Source organism: Ascaphus truei, chromosome 7 (genome assembly GCF_040206685.1).
Source record: "Ascaphus truei isolate aAscTru1 chromosome 7, aAscTru1.hap1, whole genome shotgun sequence".
In the NCBI taxonomy this organism is placed as follows: domain Eukaryota; kingdom Metazoa; phylum Chordata; class Amphibia; order Anura; family Ascaphidae; genus Ascaphus; species Ascaphus truei.
This window is the reverse complement of record NC_134489.1, coordinates 18,774,447-18,788,885: the sequence shown is the minus strand read 5'-3', so window position 1 is coordinate 18,788,885 and position 14,439 is coordinate 18,774,447. Positions and strand designations below refer to the sequence as shown.

The 14,439-nt window shown below is 41.0% G+C and overlaps 1 protein-coding gene across 18 annotated transcripts in view; it reads right to left on the bottom strand.

The window, feature by feature from the left end:
• The window catches only part of MAP2 (microtubule associated protein 2), a 148,805-nt gene that overhangs the window by 36,890 nt on the left and 97,476 nt on the right, over positions 1–14,439 (bottom strand). For 16 of the 18 annotated variants that reach the window (XM_075607150.1, XM_075607158.1, XM_075607157.1 and 13 more), the window contains 2 exons: positions 10,374–10,487; positions 5,398–5,475 (listed from right to left, as the gene is read on the bottom strand). In XM_075607150.1, coding sequence (XP_075463265.1) covers positions 5,398–5,475; positions 10,374–10,487 — 192 coding nt within the window. The remainder of the gene's footprint in view (positions 1–5,397; positions 5,476–10,373; positions 10,488–14,439) is intronic. The other 2 variants (XM_075607159.1, XM_075607161.1) reach the window with 1 other exon arrangement.

Below are 14,439 nucleotides of genomic sequence, written 5' to 3'. Positions count from 1 at the left end.
GGGCGGCTCTGACTGGATACTTTAAGCCAGGGGTGACCAAATCCCGTCCTCAAGGGCCACCAACATGTCAGGTGTTCAGGATATCCCTGCTTCAGCACAGGTGGCTCAATCAGTGGCTCAGTCATGACTGAGCCACTGATTGAGCCATCTGTGCTGAAGCAGGGATATCCTGAACACCCGACCTGTTGGTGGTCCTTGAGGACGGGAGTTGGCCACTTCTGCTTTAAGCTGTGGAGCCAACAGTGGAGTTCCCAGTGTCTATTGACAGATCTACATGCACAGAAGATTTCCAACCCATCCCCAGAAATACACCCTGTAGGGAGCCTGACTTTCATGGCCAATCAGAGCTGGAGCAGAAGGAAAGCACCCGGGCACACGGTCTTGCAAAACGTAGATGTAATGGCAATACCAACGTTTCCACCACATATGCAGTCTTTGTCAAGGTGAGCCCTCACCTTGACAAAGACTGCATATGTGGTCGAAACGTTGGTATTGCCATTACATCTACTTTTTGCAAGACCATGTGTCTGGGTGCTTTCCTCCTGCTCTGTGATCTCTCTGGGGGTAGTACAGCATCTCCTGCATCTCCATGAGCACCGGCAATGTAACTATATTGCTGCCATTACTGTGTGCCTGTGATCCTGCCTGCGTTCTCTCAATCAGAGCTGGAGACACCTGCAATGCACTGCACATCAAGCCCCCCAGCACTGAAGGGAATAAACCTTATCCACCTTGCTGTCAGAGCAAGCCACGGTGAGCCCATGAAAACTACATTACAGGCAATACACCCTGTATAATTTGCTGTATTAAAAAGTGTTCTTGACCTCAAAATGACAGCAGGGGGTACCCTCTCCAAAACGGAACATTGTGACAATGAGGACATTTAACGTCAAGAGCACATCCACCACCTGTTGGCTCGTGAACCGGCTTTGAACCGGCTTTTTCCCTGGCTGAGTATCTCTTTAACGGCAGGTGAATAAGACAGGGTGAGGTGGGCACAGACAAGGGAAGGTGACTGACGCCGTGTAAATGGACAGCTAGATTAGGTAGGTTCTGCACACCAATCTTGGTCATTACTTCTGTAGAGAGACTGAGAGAAAGGACCCATCGTGGCCACTTATTATTCTGCCTTTTCAACAGAAGACATTGAGCGGCTTATTTACTAACGTGTTCCCGTCTGCAAAGCCAATGCAAAAAACAGCAGCATAGTATCAATAACGGAATCCCATGTAAAGCAACAGTTTTGCTTTGATAAATCAGGCGCAATTATTTAGTACTGGGTTTGCCCAATTTTTGCAGTTGTACCTGTACCTGTACCACCCCCCCCCCCTTCCCCACCAACCCTCAATCTGATTTCCAAAATGAGTGCTAACGGAAAGCTAGGATTCGGTTAGATAAAAAAACATTGGGGGCTATGCACTAAGCTCAATGGCTTTGCGTTCTGATGTTCAAAAAAAGCACGTCCGTTAAAAAGTGAGGCCGGGGACGCGATTCACTAAGGCCTTGAGCTCATTTTTTAATGTACCTGCTCAAAACACCCACAGCGTACGTGTTGCTTTTTCCCCCCATCTAGCGTTCTTAAACTTCACGTTCGCATGCAACATGTTCGCAAAGCCGCATGTAACGTTCGCAAAGCCGCATGTAACATTTGAATGGAGATTTGCCATCTCCATGCAAGGCTGTTACAGGCGATCGTACACTTATTAAAATCATTTTAATAATAGTGTACATGAGCAGGGGGTCTCCGGAGCTGAACCGCATTGGTTTCAGGTCCGAGGACCCCCTACTTCAGGAGATACAGGCCCCGTTATGGGGTGCCAGTATCCTCTGCAGAATTTAAATGTCCCGGTCACGTGACGCGGAAGCTTGAAACTGCAGGGGATACCGGCACCCGATAAAGGTGCCTGTATCTCGGGAAGCAGGGTGTCCCCAGACATAAAACCAACGCGGGTCAGCTCCGGAGACCCCCTGCACATCTACACTATGAAACACATGTATATTAAAAAAAGATTTAACAAACATCAATACATGACCCCCCCCTCCGCCCTAACACATACAGTACAATAATGTGCAAAATTACTATTATCCAGATATGGATAATAGATTATTTGCCCATTATTAAACACTGCATTAGCATACCTAAATAAAGTAAATAAAAACAGTAGCCAGCTAATCCAATGAATACAAGCAATAACAACATCAACAATGAATTAATGAAATCATTAACCAATTAAACCAATTAATTCCTAAACCAACTCAAAATGAATAGTAACACTAACCAATCAAACCAATGAATTACTACAACATTTATGAATGTAAACATTAAAAGACAAAGAAATACATTCAAACAATATCTGAAATAACCATAAAACGCATTAGCTAACATAATACAACATTAACTACAAACGAACACCAATCGCAAACATTTTATTACCATTAAGCAGGAAAAAAACTACCATCACATCCACATAAGAAATTGAAATTAAAAAAACCAACAGCAATACCAAGCCAGAAATGCCCCCCAAATATTGTCATAATAATGTATTAATCAAAACCCTAAAGTGGTACAGATTAATATATTATCAGTCAATCTGCCTCCCCCAAAAAATCAACAAACACATCCAATGAAAAAACCTGTAAAAAGAGACATTTACAAACATTCAATATATTACTTACCATTAGAAGCAGTGGCCCTCCGACTCCCGGGGTAACAGGAAGCTCACGTACCTTGAAGGCCTCCAACAGCATCCGATGCCATCCGCCATGAAGATCCGGATCAGGTACCCAAATCTTCTTTTTTCTTTCTTTAATCACCTTCTTCTATCTTCATCTGTCACCATTTCTTGATCTTCTTTATCTTCTATCTTCATCTGTCAATCCAAAAAAACCCCATGGTAAATCCCAACCGATGTTGTCTCGTCATCTTCTTGGGCTCAAATGAGGCGTCACTGCCTTAAATAGGGCTTGTGACGTCACATTTAGCCACAAAATGGTTAAGAGCCACCTGATTGGCTGTTAAAACCCTGTTCCGACTTTAATTTTTTTTTTTTTACATGATGTCACTTAAAGGGAATGATGCCAGCCAATCAGAATGGCTGTGCTTCATTTGCCTTTAAGATGACGTCACGAAGCCGACATCACATGGTATTTCAGCCAATCAGATCGTGGGAACCAATTCCACACTCTGATTGGCTGAAATACCATGTGACGCCGGCCATCTTGGATTTAGTGAAGTCATCTTAAAGGCAAATGAGCACAGCCATTCTGATTGGCTGGCGTCATTCCCTTTAAGTGACGTCATGTAAAAAAAAAAAAATTAAAGTCGGAACATGGTTTGAACAGCCAATCAGGTAGCTGTTAACCATTTTGTGGCTAAATGTGACGTCACAAGCCCTATTTAAGGCCATGACGCCTCATTTGAGCCCAAGAAGACGACGAGACAACATCGGTTGGGATTTACCATGGGTTTTTTTGGATTGACAGATGAAGATAGAAGATAAAGAAGATCAAGAAATGGTGACAGATGAAGATAGAAGAAGGTGATTAAAGAAAGAAAAAAGAAGATTGGGGTACCTGATCCGGATCTTCATGGCGGATGGCATCGGATGCTGTTGGAGGCCTTCAAGGTACGTGAGCTTCCTGTTACCCCGGGAGTCGGAGGGCCACTGCTTCTAATGGTAAGTAAGATATTCAATGTTTGTAAATGTCTCTTTTTACAGGTTTCTTCATTGGATGTGTTTTTTGATTTTTTTGGGGGAGGCACATTGACTGATAATATATTAATCTGTACCACTTTAGGGTTTTGATTAATACATTATTATGACAATATTTGGGGGGCATTTCTGGCTTGGTATTGCTGTTGGTTTTTTTAATGTCAGTTTCTTAGGTGGATGTCATTGGTTTTTTTTTCCTGCTTAATGGTAATAAAATGTTTGCGATTGGTGTTCATTTATAGTTAATGTTGTATTATGTTAGCTAATGCGTTTTATGGTTATTTCAGATATTGAATGAATGTATTTCTTTGTCTTTTAATGTTTACATTCATTAATGTTGTAGTAATTCATTGGTTTGATTGGTTAGTGTTACTATTCATTTTGAGTTGGTTTAGGAATTAATTGTTTTGATTGGTTAATGGTTTCATTAATTCATGTTGATGTTGTTATTGCTTGTATTCATTGGATTAGCTGGCTGCTGTTTTTTTTTTAGTGAAGTATGTTTTTTGGAGTTAGGTTTTATTATTGTGTATCTGGTGCATTAATGTATTGTAATTAGGGTGCCCATTGAGTGCTATAGAGGCTTATCATGCCCATATTATTATTATATGGGTATGATGTACCACTATACTACTCAATGGGTACAGGGTGGGTATAGTCAGTTCAGGGTGGGTGCTTAGGCCTCCCGGGTTTGTATCGGGGCAGGGTGGGTTAACCCCTTAATGACTATAGCGGTTAGTAACCGCTAAGGTGATTAAGGGGTTAGGGGCCATTAGAATGTCTTTATTATGTATATACTGTATGCTTTCTTTCAAAGGAGGACAGAGGGACCTGCTGTTGTGGTAAGTATAACTGTATTTATTTACTTTATTTATGTATGCTAATGCAGTGTTTAATAATGGGCAAATAATCTATTATCCATATCTGGATAATAGTTATTTCGCACATTATTGTACTGTATGTGTTAGGGCGGTGTATTTAGTTAGAAATAATGTTTAGTATTTTTGTAGGCGCAACATTGGTACCGCAGGCCCGCGGGTACCCCGGGACTCCCGCGGGGACCCCGGGACGGCTGCGGGGTCAGCTGGGGACACCCGCGCGACCCCCGGCCTCCCTCGGGGTCAGCCGGGGACACCCGCCGGCCTGTTGTATGGGTGTTGCGCATGCAAAAATGTAAAGCAAGAAATTTTTCAAAGTCCAGCTTTTTTTGCGTCTACCTTGAGCTGACGTGTTCTGTTGAACGGAACTTTTGCGTATGCTAAGGTTACGTAGCTTAGTGCATCCCGCTTAAGGGCACAATTTAACGCAAACAGGATAACGAACGAGCAAATTTGGACTTAGAAAAATTTCCTGACAAAAGTCAGTTTTAGAGCGCAAAGTGCCTGTTTACGTGGCTTAGTGCATCGTGTGCAGCGCAACATCACGTTCTAAGAGCACTTTGCGCTCTAAAAACGACTTAACGGAGCTTAGTGCATGACCCCCATTGCCTGCCATTATGTAGGCCAGTGGATTGCTGGAGCACAAACACGCCAGCCCACTCTTCAACCCGGATGTGTAAGCTACACAAAGAAAGCGTTGGCTTTGCCTTGCGGAGGATGCTTAGTCCCATCCCACCCAGTCCTGTACTGTACAAACAGTACTACACCCAGATTAATACAGGAAGCATCTCACGGTAAGACCTTACCTTCCTCCACCGTACCCATCTGTTCCGAGGCTGGCGAAGGGGGAGGAGAAGGGGGCAGGTTGGTCGTATCTTCAACAGCTAAAGATTGAAGCAAAAGAAAGGGGGGGGGGAATTAAAATGCAATCAGCTTTATACACAACTAACACAAATCTGTTCATGTGTTCCTGCTCAAGCAGGCCCGATTTAGTCATCAAATATACATGGCCATTATATGAACATGTCATATGGATTATAACTTCTAAAACATATGGCTCTTGCATGGTTCTGCACATATTAATAGCCCCCCACCATGACTGTCAATATTCTATAGGCTTATCGGAATCAACTCTGAATAAACAACCAGGTCCTTCTGAAGTGTTAGTGTTAGTGAAGTTACTTCTTGCTAGTGTAACCCTCCCTGTCTGGCATCCTAGGTAGGTTATATCGGTGTGCTGTGTGGATATGGCTTCTCCGCATGGTTTACTTTGACTCAGGGTGCTGGAAATCGGCCCTGTGTGAGGAGGTAACAAGGTTGTATAATAATGGGTTCCAGGAATGTTTATAGTAAAGCTGTCATTAATTTGTGTCCCCAAACACAGGATCCATATATTGACACGTTGCACTGTATTTTACATCAGACATACATGAATACTGTTCTTCGATCGAGCCCTTGCTTAACACTTGAATGAAGATACATATCTTGTTCTTTTACTGTGACCCGGTCCACCCTCCTAATAGTTGAAGAACCTCTTTCCTCATTAGTTCTGTAATACTAGGCCCATTGGAGAACCTAGCGGGTCCTGTATACGTAACCCAATACCTTTAGCCGTTATGGTTACTGCCACTTCCACTACAGCCTGAGAGGAATGTATATGCAGATCTGCGGTTAGAGCCGATCTGCCGGCATCGTGGACTCCTCATTACTGAGGCCTCTCTGGCGCAAGCCGTTTCATACTAGGGACTTATCTTGAACTCCCTTAGTGTTCTCTAGGAATCCTAACTGACAAGGTTACTGTACCTGTCTAGAATATAAAATTGGAGAGGGAGGGGGGGCTGGTCTATTTGATTACCTTAAGAACATGGTGTCTACTCTCCCCGCGGCTCCTCTCCTTTTGTCCTCCTGGAACCTAACCTTCCAGAACCGTCTTTCCTCCTTAAATACCCGTGCATGACATCGAGATCCCCATAGCAACCCAGGGCGGGCCTAGCCTACACCAACACTGCTATTAACCATTTAAGAGGGGGGTTACACAAGTGAATGCAATATACAGTATACAACAACCTCTACCAAACACGAGATACACTATCAAGCTGGCACACCTTTACCTTTTGTACCAGTATGTGATTATGTGCCGCTATATTTGTTTTTTAAGTGATATTATTGTGTATGTATGATAATACTATATACATACTTTATGTGCCATGTTTTTGGTCTCCTGTGTATGTGTGTGCGTGTATATAAATATTCCTTCTTGTTTTTGGCCCCGCAGGCAATCACATAACTAGCTAATGTTGTTCATTCAAAGCTCAAACCTTAACTATTTCTTATTTTTCAGCCTGGCTTCCTATAGAGAAAAAACACTTAAAAAGTAATTTTCTCTGTGTGTGCCTCCCTATGATCACTTCCATTCTTGCAGGCTAATGTTAACAATAAGAGCCAGTAAGCAGCCCTTCAAAGATCTTGTGACAAAATCTAACAAATTCCCAAACGCAACAGTTATTGAGCACGCTGCAGTGATTTCCGCCTGTGTGCTTCCAGCAGAACAAGACAGGGCACAAAGCTGCAGGTAGCCCATGGCTCATGAGTTTTTCCCAAAGCAACCCCTACTAAGTAAGCCCTTCACAGCCAGAGAAAACAGTAATGCGTTGCAAAGCAATGTGGCACTGATGGGGTTAATACATGATTTGCTACCTGATGACCTGCTGACAATGGGTTACAAATGAACTGTCAGTTCCTGTTAATTTTCCCATGAAATTGCGAGTGCTGCAATTTTGACCACATTTTCTCTATTTCTGCCTCTACTACAGTGCAGTGAATGTAAACTCTTCCCTACCTTCATTTGATAGTGTTGCAGTGCAGACAAAAGATGTCCTGTGTCAGAATACTGCAACAGGAGACTCAGCCACACCTCTACAGATCAGAGCTAGACAAGACACGGGAGTGCCAGATTACACACTCAGCCCCAGCAAGCTGAGCCAACTCCCAAACCATCACTAGGATATGTTTTCTCAAACTTCCACCACCACCACTTGTGGGAGAGATCCATGGTTGGGTCTCATGGTTCTCAGGAAACCAGAGGGACATCAATAGCCAGTTGTGATGGTTCTTGAGGATTCATACTCTTATATCCCTTTTTTAAAAGCTAAAAATGAATATATTTTAAAACTGGTCTCTCCTTTATCTTTTCTTTTCCCACAACTCAGACAGAACAAAAAAACCTTTGGAAAATGAGCCATAAGAAGCCACGGTGTAGATCCTCAGAAGTCCGTCACTTTTGCGCTAATAACGACCGTTGCCTACAGTGATTTAGTAGCGGACGCTATTTCTCATCAGTTTAACGGGAATCCTCAAAGCTAATGAGATATAAAAATGACGTCCGTTAATAAAAGTAGCAGCGCTAGTAGCAAGGATTTTCGTGTAGCAGAGACGCGTTAACAAATACACTGCACATGCGCATTGGTAAAATGTTAACTCGTGTCAAATATGTATTACTCGTGTGCGCTACCTAAAGCTAATGTAATTGTTGCTATAATATAATAATATATATTATATAATAATAATAAATATAAATATAATAATTTTTTGGACATTTTCTTACGTTTTTTTGTTATTTATAGTATCCTTCCTTCATTTTCTTTGGATATTATTAGAAGTTATTTATTAATTATTATTGTAGAAATATGTATGGGTAAACATTATTGTACACCCGTACTTAATTACAGTATTAATCACACAAACATCTCACTTTAATCACTAAAAACCATACTATAGTTTATGATGTGGTTCAAACATTCATTTGATCCCTAACATATACAGTATCTTTGTATGACACGTAACTTTTGGTAATGAAAGAGGTAAGTCCAATACACAATGCATTGTTTTTAGGCAATTCCCAGAAATAATGCAATGATATTCAGGTGATAAGAATGTGAACAGGTTATCTGCGCTCAGAATTCTTTGATTTTAATTATTTATATAGTTGGATAAGCAAATACCAATATCCCAATATAGTGCAAATTATAGTGCATATATATACATCAACTATTAGTGATGGTGAGTATTGAAACCAAATGAAGTGCTGTGTTATTGTCTCAACAAATATTTTTGAAACCTGTTAACAATCAAGTGATTAAAAGGAGGTTCCTGCTGCTGTGCGCATGGATTGGCTCCACAAACCGTCGTACTAAAGCAAAAAACAAAAAGAGAAAACAGCGCAAAACCTCATAGCGTAGTATATATATAATATATTGATATATATCAGCGGGTAAGTATTACACGTACATCAATCAAATGAAATATTGGAATGACATGTTAGGGACATGTTACCACCTCAGCTACTGCATCCCGTCACGTCTATTCAGGCCAGACAAGGACTCTGTAGATTCCCTGACGAAGTATTTTTATACGAAACACGTAGGGAAAGAGCGAGTTCCAGCCTATGCTCTAAAAGGATTGAGAACTTATCCTTGAATCATTCCATCAAAATCGGTGTTTTTAAGTGGACATTTCACATCGGTGAAATTTGCATAACCCGCGACGGAGCCTTGATGACGTCATCAGCGTGCTCCCGGAGTCCCGACATCCAGACCCAGTGAAGAGCCTGTGTCGGCTCGCATCTGCAGCAGCAGTACTCCTCTACACAGTGAGACGTGCACTGACTGAAGCGACAGGACACTTGAGGGAGAAGGGTCTGATTCCTTGTCTGGCCTGAATAGACGTGACGGGATGCAGTAGCTGATGTGGTAACATGTCCCTAACATGTCATGCCAATATTTTATTTGATTGATGTACGTGTAATACTTACCCGCTGATATATTATTTATATACTACGCTATGAGGTTTTGCGCTGTTTTCTCTTTTTGTTTTTTAATGATACTCAGGGTCTGGATGTGGGCAACGCTTGTGTTACTCCCATGTGCTAACATCAACGGAGGTCTGAGGATCTCCGTTGTAAGGTGAGCAGCTTATTACCATGTGATTTAAGAGTAAGCCAGACGTCCGTTAAAAGTTAGCGATCCACTATTTGTCAGGTGAACGCGAGGACGTCGGTACGCTAAGCACTGTTGGGGTTATCTGGTATGATTTCACGAACCGTGAACCCAATAATTATTTAACGGCCTTCAGTGGATCTACCCTTAAGTATCTAACAGGTGTAGGAACTGCACACAGGACCTGCACTTTTTGTTGCTGTCATGTCATCGATGTTTGTTTACAGGCATGTGTGAGTACACCAACGTTTACTCACAAGTCTTCCGAGACGAGCAAGACTCAGACTGAGGTATCTCAATTGCATCATGTTACAAGGTGAAACCATGTTCAGAGGTGCGACTAACAACTCCATGTTGTATTCTAAATAAAAGGGGAGCTCTCATACCAACCTACACTGGGATAACACTTAACTTCTAATAAATGCCAGCTCCTTTCAACCTTCTAACTTGATGTTTTATATATATATATATATAAACACCTACACACACTTAATAAATATAATATTATTTAATATATATTATTTTTTCTATTGAAATGATAAACTAACAAAAAGACTATTTTTATTGATACTTAAGATACAAATTAACCCGAACTCTTCTCCTGTTTGATTCCCTGACACTGGGAGTTAGAAGCAGATTGAAACCTATTTGTTTAAGGCAGCCAATGACATTGTTAAATTGTATCCAATATGTTTGTTGTTGCTGCTTTTTTAAATCTAAGTGGGACTGCAGCTTTAATGCAGGACAGCACAATCACAGTCACACGCCCCCACTGCTCCCTGTGTTACCTAAAGGCAGATCTCCCGGAGGACCTTTGAGCTGGGCTTCCTTCTCCTGTTCACCTTTCAGGACCGCTACGGCATCAGCTGTTACTACTTGGACTATTCTTGCAGATATCTCCTCTGCGGGAGCGTCAATGGGGCAAAACAAGACAAGCAAACAATACACAGAGATTATTAATATTGGAGGGCAGGGGATTCACAGATCTCTCATTCAGCCTGGATAACACTGCCAAGGGCCCCTGCCACTGCTCTGATGAGAAGCAAGCTGCAATATGGGCTCTATCTACTAAGCAGTGCTACTCCATAAGACACCTAGCGCAGCTTAATATGACTTTGTGTAAATTGTCCTCTGGCTCAGGTTTCTTATTGAGTAACACTGCTAAGTCAATATGGTCCTTTGTGGTCCATTCAAGTTAATGGGCTGTGAACGGAGTGTGTCTCATGGAGTAGTAATATGGCCATATACCTCAAAGGAGGTAGATACCTTATTAGTATTATTAACTTATTATAGGGTAAAACTATAACATGATGGATTTAAATGAATTTATTTTCACCAGCCATGTATGAATTCCTGGAGGGAAGTGTGGCGAAGGAAGGTTAAGCCATTTATACAATGACTCTGCATTGTACGCAACATGTACTGTAGGCAGCTGGGCTTTCCCTTAGATTGTCTTCTCGGGAGCTTGTCAGTAGAATGTTCAGATAGGAGAGTTCCATGTTCTGCCTTTGGTTCCAACTGGCAGAAATCTGGAAGTTTCAACTAATTATAGCACATGGGCATACTTACTATCTGTATGCATTCTGATGGGTAAATACTTGGTCAAATGTATACATAGACTAATAATGATAATTTTTCTATTGGTACTTCTGAATGTATTATTATTTATGAATTACATACACATAGTTACAATATATGCTTAGGGATTATATATATATATATATATATATATATATATATATATATATATATATATATATATATATATAATCACACAAGAGATGTAATGGGTGATACTGGCACCCGGTTCCTAAACTTTGGAACTATGATCTTGCCTAACCCAGGGAACAGTTTCCAGAATATCTCAGCTGTGTTAAAGCCTCCATCTTCTGGTGGATGAAATTACTTCAGAGAGTCGCTCCAGTCTGCTTTGAGGCCAATCTATTTCTTCCTCTCATTGCACTGTCAACTTGTGTATTACAAATGATCTCACATGGTCATAGCTGGTGGGAGCTACAGACTCAATGGACCATACTGTAAGTCTCCTTTATCATGTAATATGGGAACGTGTGAGTTTATTATTGTAACTGAGCACATGAATCAAAGGAGTTCAAACCAAATTGTATTACATATATATATATATATATATATATATATATATATATATATATATATATATATCTCCCTCTTAACACTTGGGTGTACAGCTTCATAAATCCTTGTTTGAAACAACCTAGGATGTTATAAGATAACAGGATCCATCAGGCACATCTTTTTTCATAGGTTTATGAGCTGTGATTTGGATGTTCTTGGTCCCAGCTGTTATAGTGAGAAGTCACCCTTCAGATTGTAAAGTAACCCCCTTTACTTTTTGTATCAGCTTTCACTGTTATACTAGGTGACTATATGCCATTGTCTGAAATAAATGTACTGCAAAATACTCTACATCTTTCATACATAAAAGATACAAATGACCGTGTAAGACTGATTACCTCTTTTTAAAATTTATTTGAATCTTGCTAACATTCAATTTCTTCTTTAGAGAGAAGGGAAACTTTAAGCTGCTGTCCACGCAATATCCTACATGTGTTTTTTTTTTTAATAGATCAGTTCTGTACTATGAGAAAATACTTGCATTTTTTTAAACAACTCTGAATTACATTTTTATTGTATTATAATATAACAAGCATTTTTTGTTTCTATAGCAACCATTTACAAAGTCAGATCCCCTTCCTCTTCTGAAACAGGCTCTGGCACTCCTTTTTGAACCCCGCCCTCTCTTTAGCAGTGCACCAATTGTATCTAGTGACTGCCTGGTCACATGATCTTCCCCACAGATCTTTGCATCTTTGGTCCTCTTCTGCTGCACTGACGGCTATTTAGTGAACCCCCGAGCCAAATCTTTGCCGATCAATCACAGCAGAACGGATCGATCGGCAACTTAGCTAATTACTTATCATTGTGTGGATTGTCTTGATGCACATATTAAAGGGTGGGGGGAACGGCATCTTGGACTGCTGCTTTAATAAAGGATTTATCAGTTTCTGTTTTTATAGCATAAATCTGGTCAAAATTGTTTTCCTTGAGCTGTGCTCCCTTGTTTCAAAGGATTGCGCTCCACTGCGTTTATGGACTGTACCACTGCTTATATAAAAACCACTCTGATCTCCGCCTATTTTCCTGTTCTTTCATGTGAAGTTACCAACACTCTACTTTTATCGCTACTAGGGCGGCACTGCCCAATGGTTGGGAAATACCGACACTGCCCAAGTACAGGCAGGTGAAGTAACTTGCCTTGTATGCATCATAGACAACTAGTCTTAGTAGGCTGCTTATTCATGTCCATCAGTGCGACTTTGGCCCATGTTTTCTAAGCATAGCTAAACCGTAAGGCACCTTCTCGCCCAATGAACTGCGTCAGCCATAAAGCTCCGTATGGCTTATCACAGCTTAGTAAATATGGCCCTTTACAATGCATCGCTCAGCCCAATGCACTCTAGTGCCAGCCTCCTGTTGAATAGGGAACCAATGAAGAATGATCTTGTATGGAAAATGTGGAATCCCCACATGCAAATGTAAGACACCCTTGCTAAAGACATACCAAAGACATACAGCACTGCGAAGTATTGCGGAGGGTTAAAAGTAACAGAGTTGCCTCTTGGGATTTTCCCAACAACAAGGTTCCTTTCCTAACATCCACTTTGATGCTTATTTTAAGGGACAAGAAATATGTGCATTGCAGCAGAAATGTTGTTTTTACTATTAATGATGCTGAGAAAGGGATACACACTTCAAAACGAATGGACGGGCCCTATATATAGCACAACCAGCCCGGCTCAGTCATATCATTGAAGGCTGGTTGCAGAGATTCATCCTACTTTCCTTTGGGTTCATTGAAAGTTCAAGGAATAAGAAGGGTATATTCTGCAGAAATATCACACAGCCTGCCAAAAAATTAATGCAGTTCTGAAGTTCATGTTTCTCCGGGGAGAGGGGGGGCAGGGGTCTGGTTTAACCTCATTCCCTCCTTTCACGTTTCGTTATCCACAACTGAGTCACCAATCTTTGAAATCTCTTCCACCCTTCACAACCGAAGAGGTCCTGAGTATATAGTCTTATGTTGTCCAACTGGAGTGTCGGTGTAGCTACATCGTTTTGGAGCTCGCACCCCCAGTAACTGGCTATAATGTCGCACTATACGTCCGCGATATACAGCAGAAGATTCGCAACTGGGGCTATTAATAAGATTGCCCGTGAGAATAACATTTGACAGCGATACGTGGAGATAGAAAAGGAAAGGAATGTTTCACAAGAACGCGATCAACGTAAAAAGTTAAATCTAAAAAGCAAGTTGTAAAAAAATATATTGTGACATCTGTGAAGAGATGCAGACAAAATCATAGTAGAAAGACTGAGATACTTAAAACAGAAAAATATAAGAAATCTTATTTGGGTTTTTTTTTCAGTTCTGTAGTTTTAATTATAATAATAGTGACTGTGTTTATTCGTTTTTTATTCAACTTTTAATGCCATTGTTAATGAGTTTTAAAGCATCCTTTGATTTCTATAGCAGGTTTTAGCCCACCTCCCCAGCAGGGCAAGATCTTTGCAACACTTTCCTGTTTGTGATCATTTGTTGCCAATGTTCCCAGCAGTTTGAGCTGCAAACTGTAACAATAGATAATGTTACCGTAGTAATATAAGGCTACATTGTAGCTGCTGAGTTACAGTGACTGAAGGTTTGATTGAAACTGAAAGGCGGCCATTATGCTAGGCACACCCTCAGGATTTTTACCGATTTATAACAGGAGCACCAAACGATTGCCAGTTTAGGCAAGAATGTAGAATGATACA